The sequence below is a fragment of the Oncorhynchus masou genome, chromosome 11 (assembly GCF_036934945.1).
Source record: "Oncorhynchus masou masou isolate Uvic2021 chromosome 11, UVic_Omas_1.1, whole genome shotgun sequence".
Lineage (NCBI taxonomy): Eukaryota > Metazoa > Chordata > Actinopteri > Salmoniformes > Salmonidae > Oncorhynchus > Oncorhynchus masou.
In genome coordinates, this window is record NC_088222.1 from 39,536,418 (window position 1) to 39,555,500 (window position 19,083).

The 19,083-nt window shown below is 42.6% G+C and overlaps 1 protein-coding gene across 1 annotated transcript in view; it reads left to right on the top strand.

The window, feature by feature from the left end:
* Positions 1-436: 436 nt before the first annotated feature.
* The window catches only part of LOC135548681 (vacuolar protein sorting-associated protein 37D-like), a 43,346-nt gene continuing 24,699 nt past the window's right edge, over positions 437-19,083 (top strand). Inside the window, exons 1-2 of the mRNA XM_064978513.1 lie at positions 437-688; positions 15,318-15,489. Coding sequence (XP_064834585.1) covers positions 566-688; positions 15,318-15,489 — 295 coding nt within the window. The 5' untranslated portion in view covers positions 437-565. The remainder of the gene's footprint in view (positions 689-15,317; positions 15,490-19,083) is intronic.

A 19,083-nucleotide genomic window follows, 5' to 3' on the forward strand; every position in this document is an offset into this window, starting at 1 on the left:
ATAGGAATGTAGGAAATACAGGTTGTACGTAGGCAAGAATCAAACATTGCCAAACAAAATCCTGGCAGAGGGTTATTACTTTTATAACCTGCTTATAAACGTTTTATACCACGACCATGCCTTCCCGTGGGGGTTTCGACTAGTTACCACAGCCACAAAGTCAAGATATGACTATATCCTAAAAATGTATGAAAACTAAAATGTTCTTTTTAGTTTAAATATAGGGTTAAGGTTAGACACAACGTTAGCAGTGTGGTTAAATTTGTGGTAAAGGTTAGGATTAGGTTTAAAATCACATTTTAAGAAGAGTAATTGTAGAAATAGGCGGCGTTTAAGACTTCGTGGTTGTGGTAACTAATGACGACGTTCTCGTGGTTGTCGGCAGCATTACATTAGCTGCAATGCAATCGTGGTAAGTATGTGTCACTGCATCTTGTATTGACTGCCAACAGAAGCATTAACCCATTTTCACAAGGCGCTTGTGGCTGTGCTATTCACTTCGAACGACATTGAACCAGATGGGCTTGCAAACGAACTCGTCTGAATTACTTGTGAAGGAAATACAATGTCCAATTTTAAGGACACAAACTCTACCCCAGACGGGTATAGGGCTCTAAACATGAGTGAATTGCAGGAGCTTTTACAAGATAAAGAAAAAATGGACCAGATCGTCCGACTCAATGAGAAGGTATTTGGTTCAACAATGTGGCAACTATCGAATACAGCCACACAGTTTTGCTAAATATATCTGTGTGTTACATGTAGTTGATATTTCCTCTTCCAGATATTGTATTCAAACTTAAATAGGTATACATAATGTTCTCTTCAAATTTCTATGATTTCTTTCATGCCTCATCCTATGGCACATGATATAGGATATGGCCAATGCATGAGACGCTTTAGTAGCCTCCCATGACTCTCTGCATTATTGTCTGCGTGGCTTCCAATGGCTTTCGAAAGCCTTTCATACCCCCCCCCCACGTTCTCCTTCGATCCTATGAAGTTCATGTGAATGTAAACTAAACGTAGGATAGTTATTTACAATTGGCTTTGTTCACATTCCATTCGTTTTTTACAGGATGTTTTTCCATACCACTGAACCTGAACAGGGAATTCCTGCTTGCCATACAGGACATGTTCAGTGAGCAGCAGGATCAACCTATTCGAAATACTACAAAGGCACTCAAATTTTAATTTGAAAATAAATCTCGGTCTCTCTGTTGCACACACACGCACGCACGCACGCACGCACGCACACACACACACACACACACACACACACACACACACACACACACACACACACACACAGTAAACACATCTCTCACACACTTGTACATCCAAATGCACCTCTTTCTATATTTCTGACTTATTCTTCACTAGAGCAAACATTCCTGAATGTAATGTTAAATTACTAGGGCAGTTTTTTATTTTCCTATTTGAACCCGCAGTCTTGCACAGTTCCAAAACATTGTCATTCATGTTACATAGCCCTCTGTCTGAAATCATCAGGTGTGGCATTCATTCTTGGACAAGGATAAAATCATTACTCATTTGGGAATGGACGTGGGTGTGTCCAATTCAGAGCAAGACATGACATTTGAAACCTTCCTCAGTGCTGCAGCAAATGAATTAGAGTGATGTTTCCAAAGTGGTCGTATCTCACCGAGAGAGGCCATGGAATTCTCCCAAGGGACTGGATCAGAATTACTTAGCTAGAGCCATGGTCGGGATTTCAGTATTGGTTGTAGTTACAGTTATATTCGACTTGACCAAGACGTTTAATCGAAAATAAATGTACAAAGTGTTACATGCCAGTAGTTAGTTGAGACATTCACACACACATTCTCATTTACACCAGACGGTGTGCTCACCTCCCATTGCCCTTCCTGCAGATGCCATTACAGTTTAATAAAGCACACATATGCATAGTTGGCTAACATGTGATGGTAGTTGAGCTCATTGTAGTGGATGGCTCCACAGCCCCTATGATCCACTGGTGAGCAGCGCTCCAATTCAGTAACGCGTTGGGGTCTCCGGCGGCAATCACCCAGTCTGTGGTGATATGTAGCTGTCTACATACCACCACAGACTGACGATGGCACTAAGACCGCACTGAAGGAGCTGTATTCTGCGTTAAGCAAACAGGAAAACGCTCACGGTGCTCCTAGTAGCCTAGTAGCCCGGGGACTTTCATGGAGAGAAACTTAAATCTATCTTACCAAATTTCTATCAGCATTTAAAATGTGCAATCAGAGGGGAAAAAACTCTGGAACACCTTTACTCCACACACAGAGACGCATACAAAGCTCTTCATCGCCCTCCATTTGGCAAATATGACTATAATTCTATCCTCCTGATTCCTGCTTAAAGCAGGAAGCATCAGTGACTCGATCAATAAAAAAGTAGTCAGATGAAGCAGATGCTAAGCTTCAGGACTGTTTTGCTAGCACAGACTGGAATATGTTCCGGCATTTCTTTGATGGCATTATTAAGGAGTACACCACATCAGTCATTAGCTTCATCAATAAGAGCATCGATGACGTCATCCCCACAGTGACCGTACGTACATACCCCAACCAGAAGCCATAGATTACAGGCAACATCCGCACTGAGCTAAAGGCTAGAGCTGCCGCTTTTAAGCAGCGGGGATTCTAACTCGAAGCTTAAAAGAAATCCCGCTATGCCCTCCGACGAACCATCAAACAGGCATGATGTAGGATGTAGCAGGGCTTGTAAAACCATTACAGACTACAAAAGGAAGCACAGCCAAGAGCTGCCCAGTGACACAAGCCTACCAGACGAGCTAAACTACTTCTATGTTTGCTTCGAGGCGAATAACACTGAAACATGCATAAGAGCACCAGCTGTTCCGGGAAGACTGTGATCACGCTCTCCGCAGCCGATGTGAGTAGGACCTTTAAACAGGTCAACAATCACAAGGCCGCAGTTTTTAGACAGATTACCAGGACGTGTACTGCGAGCATGCGCTGACCAATTGGCAAGTGTCTTTACTGACATTTTCAACCTCTCCCTGTCCAAGTCTGTAATACTAACATGTTTTAAGCAGACCACCATAGTCCTTGTGCCCAAGAACACTAAGGTAACCTGCCTAAAGAACTACCGACCGTAGCACTCACGTCTGTAGCTATGAAGTGCTTTGAAAGGCTGGTCATGGCTCACATCAACACCATTATTCAAGAAACCCTAGACCCACTCCAATTTGCATACCGGCCTAACAGATCCTCAGAAGATGCAATCTCTATTGCACTTCACACTACCCTTTCCCACCTGGACAAAAGAAACACCTTTGTGAGAATGCTATTCATTGAATTCAGCTCAGTGTTCAACACCATAGTGTTGGCCCAACATGGCCCAAGCACGCCAAGACAGTTGGGAAGAGGGCACGACAAAGCCTATTCCCTCTCAGGAGACTGAAGAGATTTGGCATGGATCCTCAGATCCTCAAAAGGTTCTACAGCTGCACCATCGAGAGCATCCTGACTGGTTGCATCACTGCCTGGTATGGCAACTGCTCGGTCACCGACTGCAAAGCACTACAGAAGGTAGTGCGTACGGCCCAGTACATCACTGGGTCCAAGCTTCCTGCCATCCAAGACCTCTACAACAGACGGTCAGAGGAAGGCCCTAAAAATTTAAAAAACTCCAGCCACACTCATCATAGACTGTTCTCTCTGCTACCGCACGACAAGCGGTACCGGAGCGCAAAGTCTAGGTCCAAAAGGCTTCTAAACAGCTTCTACCTCCAAGCCATAAGACTCCTGAACATTTAATCAAATGGCTACCCAGATTATTTGCATCCCTCCCCGTCCATCTCTTTTACACCGCTGCTACTCTCTGTTGTTATCATTTATGTATAGTCACTTTAATAACTACAGTGCCTTGCGAAAGTATTCGGCCCCCTTGAACTTTGCGACCTTTTGCCACATTTCAGGCTTCAAACATAAAGATATAAAACTGTATTTTTTTTTTGTGTCCCACAACAAGTGGGACACAATCATGAAGTGGAACGACATTTATTGGATATTTCAAACTTTTTTAACAATTCAAAAACTGAAAAATTGGGCGTGCAAAATTATTCAGCCCCCTTAAGTTAATACTTTGTAGCGCCACCTTTTGCTGCGATTACAGCTGTAAGTCGCTTGGGGTATGTCTTTATCAGTTTTGCACATCGAGAGACTGAATTTTTTTCCCAGTCCTCCTTGCAAAACAGCTCGAGCTCAGTGAGGTTGGATGGAGAGCATTTGTGAACAGCAGTTTTCAGTTCTTTCCACAGATTCTCGATTGGATTCAGGTCTGGACTTTGACTTGGCCATTCTAACACCTGGATATGTTTATTTTTTAACCATTCCATTGTAGATTTTGCTTTATGTTTTGGATCATTGTCTTGTTGGAAGACAAATCTCCGTCCCAGACTCAGGTCTTTTGCAGACTCCATCAGGTTTTCTTCCAGAATGGTCCTGTATTTGGCTCCATCCATCTTCCCATCAATTTTAACCATTTTCCCTGTCCCTGCTGAAGAAAAGCAGGCCCAAACCATGATGCTGCCACCACCATGTTTGACAGTGGGTATATGGTGTTCAGGGTGATGAGCTGTGTTGCTTTTACGCCAAACATAACGTTATGCATTGTTGCCAAAAAGTTCCATTTTGGTTTCATCTGACCAGAGCACCTTCTTCCATATGTTTGGTGTGTCTCCCAGGTGGCGTGTGGCAAACTTTAAACAACACTTTTTATGGATATCTTTAAGAAATGGCTTTCTTTTTGCCACTCTTCCATAAAGGCCAGATTTGTGCAATATACGACTGATTGTTGTCCTATGGACAGAGTCTCCCACCTCAGCTGTAGATCTCTGCAGTTCATCCAGAGTGATCATGGGCCTCTTGGCTGCATCTCTGATCAGTCTTCTCCTTGTATGAGCTGAAAGTTTAGAGGGACGGCCAGGACTTGGTAGATTTGCAGTGGTCTGATACTCCTTCCAATTCAATATTATCGCTTGCACAGTGCTCCTTGGGATGTTTAAAGCTTGGGAAATCTTTTTGTATCCAAATCCGGCTTTAAACTTCTTCACAACAGTATCTCGTACCTGCCTGGTGTGTTCCTTGTTCTTCATAATGCTCTCGGTGCTTTTAACGGAGCTCTGAGACTATCACAGTGCAGGTGCATTTATACGGAGACTTGATTACACACAGGTGGATTGTATTTATCATCATTAGTCATTTAGGTCAACATTGGATCATTCAGAGATCCTCACTGAACTTCTGGAGAGAGTTTGCTGCACTGAAAGTAAAGGGGCTGAATAATTTTGCACTCTCAATTTTTCCGTTTTTGATTTGTTAAAAAAGTTTGAAATATCCAATAAATGTCGTTCCACTTCATGATTGTGTCCCACTTGTTGTTGATTCTTCACAAAAAATACAGTTTTATATCTTTATGTTTGATGCCTGAAATGTGGCAAAAGGTCGCAAAGTTCAAGGGGGCCGAATACTTTCTTAAGGCACTGTACCTACATGTACGTATTACCTCAAGTAATCGATGCCCCTGCACATTGACTCTGTACTGGTACCCCCCTGTAAATAGTCTCGCTATTGTTATTTTACTGCTGCTCTTTAATTACTTGTTACATTTTTTTTACTCATATTTAAAAAAAACTGCAATGTTGGTTAGGGGCTCGTAAGTAAGCATTTCACTGTAAGGTTGTACCTGTTGTATTCGGCGCATGTGACTAATACAATTTGATTTGATTTAATGACATAATAAGATGGACGCTTGTGTAAATAGCCCACATATCACTAGCTAGCTCCTTGTGGAGAAATGTTCTAAGCCTTCTGACTGGCTGAATTGCTATCCTCTAGTGGCTCCATAGGATTTGACATGGGGTATGAGCCGAACTGTGAAAATTCAATTACAGAAATCTGGACACTGGCTCTGCTACATTTTAAAACACTCAGTGACTCCATGAGCACCTCGTCTTACCATAAATGGCAGTGAAGGAGAAGAGTAACACTCAAGCCCTTTCCCCCCCAAAACAAATCTATCTGATCGATTCTAGCAGTTTGACTTGATGGAAAATGAGCCAGTATTCTTAAGATGGCATAATACATCAAATTTTTCACATTTGTATAATATTCAGTGCATTCGGAAAGTATTCCGACCACTTTAGTTTTTCCACATTTTGCTATGTTACAGCTTTATTCTAAAATTAATTAAATCAATATTTTTCCTCATCAACCTACACACATTGCCCCGTAATAAGAAAGCGAAAACAGGTTTTTTGAAATGTATGCAAATTTATAAAATAGAAGAACTGAAAATACTTTATTTACATAAATATTCAGACCCTTTGCTTTGAGACTCAAAATTGAGCTCAGGTGCATCTTGTTTCCATTGATCATCCTTGAGAAGTTTCTACAACTTGATTGGTGTCCACCTGTGGTAAACTCAATTGATTTGAAAAGGAACACACCTGTCTACATAAGGTTCCACAGTTGACAGTGTATGTCAGAACAAAAACCAAGCCAATACGTCAAATGAATTGTCCGTAGAGATCCGAGACAGGATTGTGTCGAGGCACAGATCTGGGGAAGGGTACCAAAACATTTCTGCAGCATTGAAGGCCTCCATCATTCTTAAATGGAAGAAGTTTGCAACCACCAAGACTCTTCCTAGATCTGGCAGCAAGGCCAAACTGAGCAATCGGGGGAGAAGGGCCTTGGTCAGGGAGGTGACCAAGAACCCAATGGTCACCCTGACAGAGCTCCAGAGTTCCTCTGTGGAGATGGGAGAACCTTCCAGAAGGACAACCATCTCTGCAGTACTCCACCAATCAGGCCTTGATGGTAGAGTGGTCAGACGGAAGCTACTCCTCAGTAAAATGCACATGACAGCCCGATCAGTAAAGGGCACCTAAAGGACTCTCAGACTATGAGAAACAAGATTCTCTGATCTGATGAAACCAAGATTGAACTCTTTGGCCTCAATGCCAAGCGTCACGTTTGGAGGAAACCTGGCACCATCCCTACGGTGAAGCATGTTGGTGGCAGCATCATGCTGTGGGGATGTTTTTCAGCGGCAGAGACTGGGAGACTAGTCAGGATCGAGGGAAAGATGAACAGAGCAAAGTATAGAGAGATCCTCCATGAAAACCTGCTCCAGAGGGCTCAGGACCTCAGACTGGGGCGAAGGTTCACCTTCTAACAGGACAATGACCCTAAGCACACAGCCAAGACAACGCAGGAGTGGCTTCGGGACAAGTCTCTGAATGTCCTTGAGTGGTCCAGCCAGAGCCCGGACTTGAAATCTATCAAACATTTCTGGAGAGACCTGAAAATAGCTGTGTAGTCTCACTCCCCATGCAACCTGACAGACCTTGAGAGGATCTGCAGAGAAGAATGGTAGAACATTTACATTTACATTTAAGTCATTTAGCAGACGCTCTTATCCAGAGCGACTTACAAATTGGTGAATTCACCTTCTGACATCCAACTCCCCAAATACAGGTGTGCCAATCTTATAGCGTCGCACCCAAGAAGACTCGAGGCTGTAATCACTGCAAAAGGTGCTTCAACAAAGGACTTATTAAAGGGTCTGAATACTTATGTAAATGTAATATTTCAGTTTTCTAAAAAACTGATTTTGCTTTCTCATTATGGGCTATTGTGTGTTGATTGATGAGGGAAAAAACATTGGAATCAATTTTAGCATAAGGCGGTAACTTAACAAAATGTGGAAAAAGTCACTAAGTCTGAACACCTTCCGAATGCACTGTATATATCCCAATATCAAATGTCGAACAATTATATTTTGTACTAGGTTCACATCCATTTTTATTGTATTTCCAGTTTTTGTGTCTTCACACATTGACCCACAAAAACTAAACAATACATTTTCAACTCGAGAAGTGCAAACAACATCTTTCCATATCCAAAGTGCTCTTCAAGTGTTGTTTGTCAGTGACGGTAAACACTGTCAGGTTTGCTTTACAACCAGTGCATCATACCAAGCACACTGTCCCGGGGGCTCCTGGAACTCTCTCTTCAATGGTAACCAGGGGTATGAGCAGCCACAGCAGGAAATGGAAGGTCTGTTGGGATATCTGTTTAGGGGAAAACTTCTGGTGAATATGAATAGCCACGGATGACATGGATTTGGAGTGAAATGAGCTGTACAGTGTACTTGTAGTCACAGGAAATTCAAGGGAAAACAGTGGATTTGCTGTGGATTTGTGTACAAAGTGCTTCTTTTGAATGGGCCAAATGCTCTGGATTCCACAGAACCTGGGGCTCTGATTGCCTTGCAAATGTTCATTATACAAACCACAAGTGTGAGAGAAATGCACAGTGCGACACTTGTGGATGGACTGAAGTAGCCCAGTTTTGAGGGAGACATTTGAAAAACATTTGGAGCTGAATCACACATCTTTAGAGCACTTTCAGATTGGCTGCTAAGAGTTGTGGTCTCTCTAAATTGCATGCGAGCCACACAGTGTGGTGTCATGGAATTATAATACTCTACAGACTTTGCCATCTTCCCTGCTGTGATGTGACAAAGCAGATATTTCAAGCTTCATCCATGACAAGACTTAAGTATGCACAAAGAGGTGTGACAAGCCTAAAAGCTCAGCCACACCGGTAGGATTGTCAAACATTTGCCTGCCAACAGTACTTAGCACCTCTGATCAGAGTGTCGGCAGTCAATCTCTTTTGTGTTTACACAGCAAACACCTTTGAAGTCATCAGCCTCTCAGCATTGTTAAAAGAGTGCCCCCTCTGCTGTCTCTTGAAGTCCACAATCAGCTCCTTCATTTTGTTGATGTTGAGGGAGAGGTTATTTTCCTATCAACACTCCACCAGGGCCCTCACCTCCTCCCTGTAGGTGGTCTCGTTGTTGTTGGTAATCAGGCCTACCAGTGTTGTGTCATCCATATACTTGATGATTGAGTTGGAGATGTGCGTGGCCACGCAGTCATGGGGGAACAGGGAGTACAGGAGAGGACTGCGCACGCACCCTTGTGGGGCCCACGTTTTGAGGATCAGCGTAGCGGAGGTGTTGTTGCCCATCTTCACCACCTGGGATCGGCCCGTCGGGGAGTCCAGGTCCCAGTTGCACATGACAGGGTTCAGACCCAGGGCCCCGAGCTTAGTGATGAAGTTGGAGGGCACTATGGTGTTGAAGGCTAAGCAGTAGTCGATGAACAGCATTCTTACATGGCCAAGTCTCTTGATAATGCTGAGGGAGAGGGCCGTGTCTTAAGCAGTTCTGAGAACGCCCCTTTATTCATTTGAGGATGGGGGCCCTTGTTATAAAGTCCCTATTTCTAAGACTTCTTATTTTCCTCCATTTGATTAATAATGAAAGAACACAGCTTAAGGACTTGCTCGTATGTCAGCCCATCATAGCTAATTGAAATACTTTTTTCTAAGTGCTTCATCAACCTCAAAGTCTGAGATGATTACGGTTTTAAGTATTGGGGAAATAAATGTATTTTGGAACCACAAAGTTTCTATGATTATTACAGTGCAATGTTTCTAAAAAAGCCTCATATGTCCAGCCAGACACTTTCCACTGAACTGGATTCCCGGGAGCAATGATATAGTTTTGAAGTTGGCCAAAGTTAGAAACAGACGTCTTCATGCTGACTGCCGAGAGAAGCTTTAAATTAGCAATTGATTATCACCCTGATCCAGACGTCTTGGACTTTCTTCTCAGATACGGTGGGCAGTGTGAAATGTTCTCTCCTTCCCTGTACATATAACTGCCTCCAATTACAGAAGTCTTATCTAACATTTTGCTCTGTGGTTTCAGCTTGCGGAAATGGAAGCATTCAATCTGAAGAAGACTTTATCTCCCCTTCCATTTTGGGAGGTGTGAGGTATACAAGGCACCTTTTCTCAGAGACCAGTATGATTGGATCAATGGTTTCTGATTCGCTCTGGTTGGGGAGTGGCAGTAACTTCAGTTTCCTGTTGCAACAAGCTCATGTGGTTTCAGTCGAGAAGTGAAGGTTATTCGTACATTTTGAAGTTGAAAGAAACCACAGTTGAGCCAGGACCGTGCCCTGAACTTTAGTCACTGTCACTAGCCGGCTACCACCCGGTACACAGAGAGATTTCCGCTCTATGTACATAGTCATGGAACACTGGTCACTTTAATAATGTTTTACCCAATTCACATTTATATATAATGTTTTCTAGTCTGGGCCTATCCTATTTAACTATTGCTGGACATGCACTATTCTATCCTACATATACTACATATACAGTGCCTTTGGCAAGTAGTCAGACCCCTTGATGTTTTCCACATTTTGTTACGTTACAGCCTTATTCGAAAATATATTAAATTTAAAAAAGATCCTTAGCAATCTACCCACAATACCCCAAAATGACAAAGCGAAAACAGTTTTTTAGAAATGTATTCTAAATAATAAACAGAAATACTTTATTTACATAAATATTCAAAGCCTTTACTATGAGACTCAAAATTGAGCTCAGGTGCATCCTGTTTCCGTTGATCATTTCTTATTTTATTTAACCTTAGCCAGGTAGGTCAGCTGAGAACAAGTCCTCATTTACAACTGCATACTGGCCAAGATGAAGCAAAGCAGTGTGACAAAAACAACAACACAACAAACAACAAACGTACAGTCAAAAACACAATAGATCTATGTACAGTGTGTGCAAATGTAGTAAGGTTAGGGAGGTAATGCAATAAATAGGCCATAGTGGTGAAATAATTACAATTTAGCATTAACACTGGAGTGATAGATGTGCAGATGATGATGTGCAAGTAGAGATACTGGGGTGCAAAAGAGCAAAAACATTTATAATATGGGGATGAGGTAGTTGGGTGTGCTATTTACAGATGGGCTGTGGACAGGTACAGTGATCGTAAGCTGCTCTGACAGCTGATGCTTAAAGTTAGTGAGGGAGATATGTCTCCAACTTCAGTGATTTTTGCAATTCGGTCCAGTCATTGGCAGCAGAGAACTGGAAGGAAAGTCGGCCAAAGGAGGTGTTGGCTTTGGGGATGACCAGTGAAATATACCTTCTGGTGCGCACACTATGGGTGGGTGTTGCTATGGAGACCAGTGAGCTGAGATAAGGCGGGGCTTTACCTAGCAAAGACTTATACATGACCTGGAGCCAGTGGGGTTGGCGATGAATATGTAGCGAGGACCAGCCATCGAGAGCATACAGGTCGCAGTGGTGGGTAGTATATGGGGCATTGGTGACAAAATGGATGACACTGTGATAGACTACATCCAATTTGCTGAGTAGAGTGTTGGAGGCTATTTTGTAAATTACATCGCCAAAGTCAAGAATCGGTAAGATAGTCAGTTTTACGAGGGTATGATTGGCAGCATGAGTGAAGGAGGCTTTGTTGCGAAATAGGAAGCAGATTCTAGATTTAATTTTGGATTGGAGATGCTTAATGTGAGTCTGGAAGGAGAGCTTAACGTCTAGCCAGACACCTAGGTATTTGTAGTTGTCCACATATTCTAAGTTAGAACCGTCCAGAGGAGTGATGCTAGGCGGGCAGGTGCGGGCAGCAATCGGTTGGAGATCATGCATTTAGTTTTACTAGGATTTAAGAGCAGTTGGAGGTATTTCGAAATGGTCGGTGATCTGTTTGTTAACTTGGCTTTCAAAGACTTTTGAAAGGGCAGGGCAGGATGGATATAAGTCAATAACAGTTTGGGTCTAGAGTGTCTCCCCCTTTGAAGAGGGGGATGACCGCGGCAGCTTTCCAATCTTTAGGGATCTCAAGAGAATACGAAAGAGAGGTTGAACAGGCTCGTAATAGGGGTTGCATCATCCTTGAGATGTTTCTACAACTTGATTGGCGTCCACCTGTGGTAAATTCAATTGATTGGACATGATTTGGAAAGGCACACATTTGTCTATATAAGGTCCCACAGTTGACAGTGCATGTCAGAGCCTAAACCAAGCGATGAGGTCTAAGGAATTGTCTGTAGAGCTCCGAGACAGGATTGTGCCGAGGCACATATTTGGGGAAGGGTACCAAAAAATGTCTGCACCATTGAAGGTCCCCAAGAACACAGTGGCCTCTATCATTCGCCAATGGAAGAAGTTTGGAACCACCAAGACTCTTCCTGGCCGCTAGGCCAAACTGAGCAATCGGGGGAGAAGGGCCTTGGTCAGGGAGGTGACCAAATACCCGATGGTCACTCTGACGGAGCTCTAGAGTTCCTCTGTGGAGATGGGAGAAACTTCCAGAAGGACAACCATCTCTGCAGCACTCCACCAATCAGGCCTTGATGGTAGAGTGGACAGACGGAAGCCACTCATCAGTAAAAGGCACATGACAGCCCGCTTGGAGTGCCAAAAGGAACCTAAAGAGGAATCCAAGATTGAAGTCTTTGGCCTGAATGCCAAGCGTCATGTCTGGAGGAAACCTGGCACGATCCCTACGGTGGTGGCAGCATCAGCCTAAGAGACTGGGAGACTAGTCAAGATCGAGGCAAAGATGAACGGAGCAAAGTACAGAGAGATCCTTGATGAAAACCTGCTCCAGAGCACTCAGGACCTCAGACTGGTTCCAAGGTTCGCCTTCCAACAGGACAACGACACTAAGCACACAGCCAAGACAATGCAGGAATGTTTTTGGGACAAGTCTCTGAATGTCCTTGAGTGGCCCAGCCAGAGCCCGGACTTGAACCCGATCAAACATCGCTGGAGAGACCTGAAAATAGCTGTGCAGCAACGCTCCCCATGCAAACTGACAGAGCTTGAGAGGATCTGCAGAGAAGAATGGGAGAAACTCCCCAAATACAGTTGTGCCAAGCTTGTAGCATCATACCCAAGAAGACTCGATGCTGTAATCGCTGCCAAAGGTGGTTCAACAAAGTACTGAGTAAAGGATCTGAACACTTATGTAAATGTGATATTTGTAAATTTGTAATACATTTGCAAAAATGTCCAAAAAATAATTTTTGCTTTGTCATTGTGGGGTATTGTGTGTAGAAAAAAACTATCTAATCATTTTTAGAATAAGGCTGTAACGTAACAAAATGTGGAAAAAGTCAAGGGGTCTTAATACTTCCGAAGACACTGTATATGACATGTACTGTCCATAATGTCTATACATCCCATCATATACATATATATTTATATTCTGGATTCTGATATTGCTCATCCTAATATTTGTATATTTCTTAATTCCATTATTTTACTTTAGATTCGCGTGTTTTGTATTGTTAGATGTAACTGCACTGTTGGAGCTAGGAACGTAAGCATTTCGCTGCACCTGGAAGAACACCTGCTAAATATGTGTATGCGACCAATAACATTTGATTTGATTTGACTGAGCATTTCAAATCCATAATTCAAGCTGCAAGAAAACTCAATGCACCCTCACTGCATCATTGACAAAGATCACTATTAGTGACTGACTCAGTAACTTACCCCACTTTCTGATGTCACTGAGAAGCTTTTCCTCCTTGGCTATTTCTCAGTCTCAATCAATTTCAACAGACCAACTTTGTTGCGTGTTTTGATTGTAGAAATTACGCAATGAACATAAATTCTCACATCCCTGTAAGGAAATAATTTCAAGTGGAGGCTTTCCACATGGATACAGCTAAACTGTGTTTTGGTCTTAAAGCAGAATATCATGTGAGGCAAAAATCTCATATTCATTGAAGTAATAAATCCTTAATCCTTTATGCTTTGGTGAGCTCAGCCAGAGTTAACAAATCCTGAGTTTTAAACAGTGAAATTGGCAGCTAAAAAAACTAATAATTTCACTTCAGGCAGATGGAAAATAGTGAATCTTTATAAAACCTCCATGCTCTTTTGGCCTCAAACAATTGGAGTTAACAGTGGGGTTTGTGGTTTGCTGTCCTGTCTGTGCTATGCAAATGTCTTCCATGACGACATTCTTGAATTCCTCCTGAGCTCCATAGCTAAAGGTTGCCTGTGGCTGTTGGATTCATCTCGAAGGAGCCTTTTGTGTCGTTTTGGGAACAAAATGGAGGGAGCCCCCATTGACAGGCCACAGAATCTCTTCATCATTTTTCTAATTTGGTCCAGAGCGATGCATAGTAAAAAAGGCACTGGAAACGCCATTAGTTCCTGACCGTTGGGGCTGGCCCTTTAAATGGAATACTTCTCAATGCATCATTTCTAATTGTCCTTCAGTTTGGGGGTTATTGCCATATATTGATGCTTACTTAAAAGCTAAATGGATTTTTGCTTAATTGAAGCCTTAGTCTGCGGAACTGTCACTGTTAATTACTGCGCATATATGAATGTTCTTGCTTGTGGTATGAGGATTGATGAAAGTGTAAGCAATAGCCTGAGTTTAGTCCTGAGTTTGGTTTTTAAACAACTTTAAAGGGCTGATATGTGAAGTAAGCAAAATTGGACTTCACTCATGCCAAGTCATCAACTGAATGCTCCCAGTGTGTATGACAAAGCCACAAGCGTAGCCATGCTTTCCATGTGTAACACGAGCAAGGCTCATGACCAGGAATTCAGTCCTCTGTTTGACAGATGTGGAAAGTCACATTGGTTTTGGGAATGTGGCCTATAAGTATTTTTTTAACACCAACTTTTATTTATCTTGTTTAACACATCTTTACTTAACCATAACGTGAAAGTAGATTTGAGACGGGCTGGGTTGCCCTTAGTATTATGTGCCCTCAGCTTTCTTCAGCCTGGCTGAGAACCACTTTTCATACATTCAATATGTAGCATAGACTTACTGGATGAAGTTCACACCACGGAACAAGTTTTGTTCTTAAGTAACTGGCCGTCAAACATATATTTACTGTATATACACCCTTGTTCCTTCCTATGTTTCTAACCCCAATAACTCTGTTGTTTCTCACAGTTTCATACTTTGCACTTTGACTCATCCCCTTGCTGTTGCTTTCTCTGCTCAAAACCCTATGAGACAAAGTGTTCCAGCTCACCACATTTCAATCTTAGTGTGTAGAGCATTTAATGCGGAGTGAGGTTAGCCTTGAAGATCTGTTGTTGCTTGACAAGTGTTTGATTAACTATACATTCTGGGAAGGCTCAGTTGAGCAGATTTGTAAACATCAATCTCTAAATAGCTAAATAAATAAGTACTTTTCAACTGTTATGCCAATGTTAAACTCCTGTTTATCAAGATGTTATAAGTGGGTTGATACACCAGTATTACTGGAATACTATTTTAAACATGGCACCCCATCATCACAGCCTGCTATTGTTTTAGTTAATCAATTGACCTTTTCTTTGTGTGTGCTAAGCTGTACATCCTCAGGGTCCTGATGCCATGTTTGTCTCCAGTTTCAGGAGCTGCAGGTGGACAGAGCGATCCTGCTGACCTCCAACCGGAGCTTGGCCGAGGAGAGCATCGCCAGGCGACCCCGCCTCAACAACGGAAAACTCCAGCTTGCCGAGAAATACAAGGAGCTGGCCAATCTGGCAACCATCTGTTGGGAGAAACAGAGCCGGCTCGGTGAGTCTACATGTGCCCAAGAGAGACAGAGGAGAAAGGAAGGGAAGACTGTCTTTGTTTCTTTTCTGTTACCAGATGTTCGGGGAATAATGCTGTCCACCATGAGTCAGGATTAAGAATATACACAGACATCTGGATAAGAATGTATGTAAATATACGTCTTATTGTCTGTGTGTGGTGTGATCATAGACCAGGGAATGAGGTTTTGATGAGCTGTTCTAGCAGACTATTTTTTATGTAAGCTGCAAATGGTTTATTAATAACATTCAAACAACCCCAGGGCGTGTGCCTTTGTGTCGGTGGAAACACATCACAGAGCAACAAGGTTCCATAACAACACACCCTAATGTCCACTGTGTTTAATTTATGAGGCAGCTATGAACAGTGTCACAACCTCTTGTGTGGATTGTTATCCCATATGGCTGGTTGGCTGGGTGAAATCTGCTGGCATTTTTTGGGATCCAAACCATGGTCCACCCTTCTCCCATCCCGTCCCCCTCATGGGTGTGAGGGTTGGAGCCAGAGGCGGGGGTGTAGCGGAGCTATCGTATCCCCATAGGTGAGCTCAGGCCCCACCTGGCTGTTCCACCCCACTTTCAACACTAGCCAAGAATAACCACTGGAGCAGGTATGAAATAGAAGTCCTGCTCCATATGAGCCTGTTTCACTTCCCAAACAGTGAACAGGGTCGCTCCTCTACTAAGGGAGCTAATTTGGCCAAAATGATGAAATATTATTGTGCCCCTCCCTGTTAAAATCTAATTTTATTAGTCACATGTCCCTAACCAACATTACAGTTTAAAAAATGTATATGAGTAAGAATAAGAAATAAAAGTAACAAGTAATTAAAGAGCAGCAGTAAAATAACAATAACGAGACTATACACAGGGGGGTACTGGTACAGAGTCAATGTGCAAGGGCACCGGTTAGTTGAGGTAATATGTACATGTAGGTAGAGTTATTAAAGTGACTATGCATGGATAACAACAGAGTAGCAACTGTGTAAAAATGGGGGGAAACAATGCAAATAGTCTAGGTAGACATTTGATTAGATGTTCAGGAGTCTTATGGCTTGGGAGTAGAAGCAGTTTAGAAGCCTCTTGGACCTAGACTTGGTGCTCCGGTACCGCTTGCTGTGCGGTAGCAGAAAGAACAGTCTACGACTAGTGTGACTGGAGTTTTTGACAATTTTTAGGGCCTTCCTCTGACACCGCCTGGTGTAGATGTCCTGGATGGCAGGAAGCTTGGCCCCAGTGATGTACTGAGCCGTACGCACTACCCTCTATAGTGCCTTGCGGTCGGAGGCCGAGCAGCTATACCAGGCAGTGATGCAACATGCTCTCGATGGTTCAGCTGTAGAACCTTTTGAGGATCTGAGGACCCATGCCAAATCTTTTCAGTCTCGTGCCCTCTTCACAACTGTCTTGGTGTGCTTGTACCATGTTAGATTGTTGGTGATGTGGACACCAAGGAACTTGAAGCTCTCAACCTGCTCCACTACAGCCCCGTCGATGAGAATGTTTTCTTCTTGGCTGTGTAAGAAACTGACTGTTTTCTCACAGTCAGACAAACTTACACATCTCAGAGTCATCTTTGGCTCGCTGAATCAAAGAATATGTTATTCAAACAGACAATAAAAATATAAACAGAATACAGTATAAATAATGTTTCATTGATATGGTACTGTTCATGCATCTTGTTGAGCTACCCACAAGGCCAAAGGGAACAGCAGAAACCTCAGCACCCAAAGAAGAGCAATCACTCTAACCTCATCAGGCTGAGTAATTGCATGGTTTAGTCCGCAGTGGCCCTCATTGTCTTACCTCGTTTTAGGTAAGAGACAACGAGGCACTTATTGAAGCAGTCCTGCCGAGACTTGAGAGAGAAAGCTTCAGTCTTGCTTTCTTTTCTTAAGAGGTAATCTCAGATTGAACTCGTCTTGGAATCTTCAACACCCCGGTTTCGGCACACTGAGAATTAATGATTTAGATTATGAAAATTTAGGGAGAGCACAAAAAAACTAACAAGGTCTAGATTAGCTTTAAGTCTCCCAGGTGCATCAATTTATGCAGTCGATATGAGGACAAGCATAGGAATGAGATTGCAACACTTCCCCATCCTACTTCCATTCAACCCTGACCCACATTCTCCTACAGCCTCAGCCAGTGTTCTAGCATTCAAAGCAGACAAGGAGATATGAGTTAAATGTTGACTTTCAACCCCCCCCTCTCCCCTCCCCACCATTGTACAGTCCAAGTGGCAGTGGTGGAACAAGTACCACATTTTCATACTTGAGTAAAAGTAAAGATATCTTAAAAGAAAATGACACAAGTAAAAGTGAAAGTCACCCAGTCAAATACTATTTGAGTAAAAGTCTAAATGTATTTTGTTTTAAATGTACTTAAGTATCAAAAGAAAAAGTATAAATCATAAAATATTTCATATATTAAGCAAACCAGACAATCTGATTTTCTAGTTTTTTTTAAATGTACAGATAGCCAGCGGCACAGTTCAACACACAAAATTCCCAAACAAAGTATTTGTGTTTCGTGAGTCTGCCAGATCAGAGGCAGTAGGGATGACCAGGGATGTGCCCTTGATAAGTGTGTGAATTAGACAATTCCTGTCCTGCTAGGCATTCAAAATGTAACGAGTACTTTTGGGTGTCAGGGAAAATGTAAGGAGTAAAAAGTACATTATTTTCTTTAGGAATGTAGTGAAGTGAAAGTAGAAGTAGTAAAAAGTACATTATTATCTTTAGGAATGTAGTGGAGTAAAAGTAAAAGTTGTCAAAAATATAAATAGTAAAGTAAAGTACAGATACCCCAAAACCTACTTAAGTACTTTACACCGCTGCCAAGTGATGCAGCAAATCTATTTGTCAGGCCTTTTGCCTGCTGCTATCAGGGATTTCAAAGACAAGGGAAAGTTTCACATGACTGTAGAGAACTGTTTCCAAAAGCCTCTGAAGGCAGGTGGCCCACTCCACAGGCTCTGTTTTCTCTGCTGTAACTGTGTGCAAGCTCACCAGCTAATGGTCATGGTAAATATTGGGCGCATCAATGCCAGCAGGAAACTGAACCGTTGTTAGGGGATTTTTGGAGGTGGAAAGGTGCCTTGTCTTTGCTTAACAGATTCATGCTGTTGACAGGACAATAGTAGAGCTGCACCAGTAGGGTATGTGAGAACTCTTAGCTTTAGCAGAGCAGCAGCCGCTCAGTAGAGGACATTTTAAACCCTGAATCCTGAGCCTCATGGGTGAAACTCAGAAATATGTTACTCTTCATGAGTCGGGCTGAAGCAGGTGCTGTTCTGCTCCACGTGTTTAAATCAGTTAACTATTTTGATGTTTAGACAAACTTATCCATATTATGTACAAATAGGAAATCTCAAAACAAACCGAAACAGTTCTGAAAGGTGACATACACATAACAGAAAATAATCACCCACAACTCAAAGGTGAAAACCAGGCTACCTAAGTATGGTTCTCAATCAGGGACAATGATTGACAGCTGCCTCTGATTGAGAACCATACCAGGCCAAACACAGAAATCCCAAATTCTAGAAAAAAGAACATAGACTGCCCACCCCAAC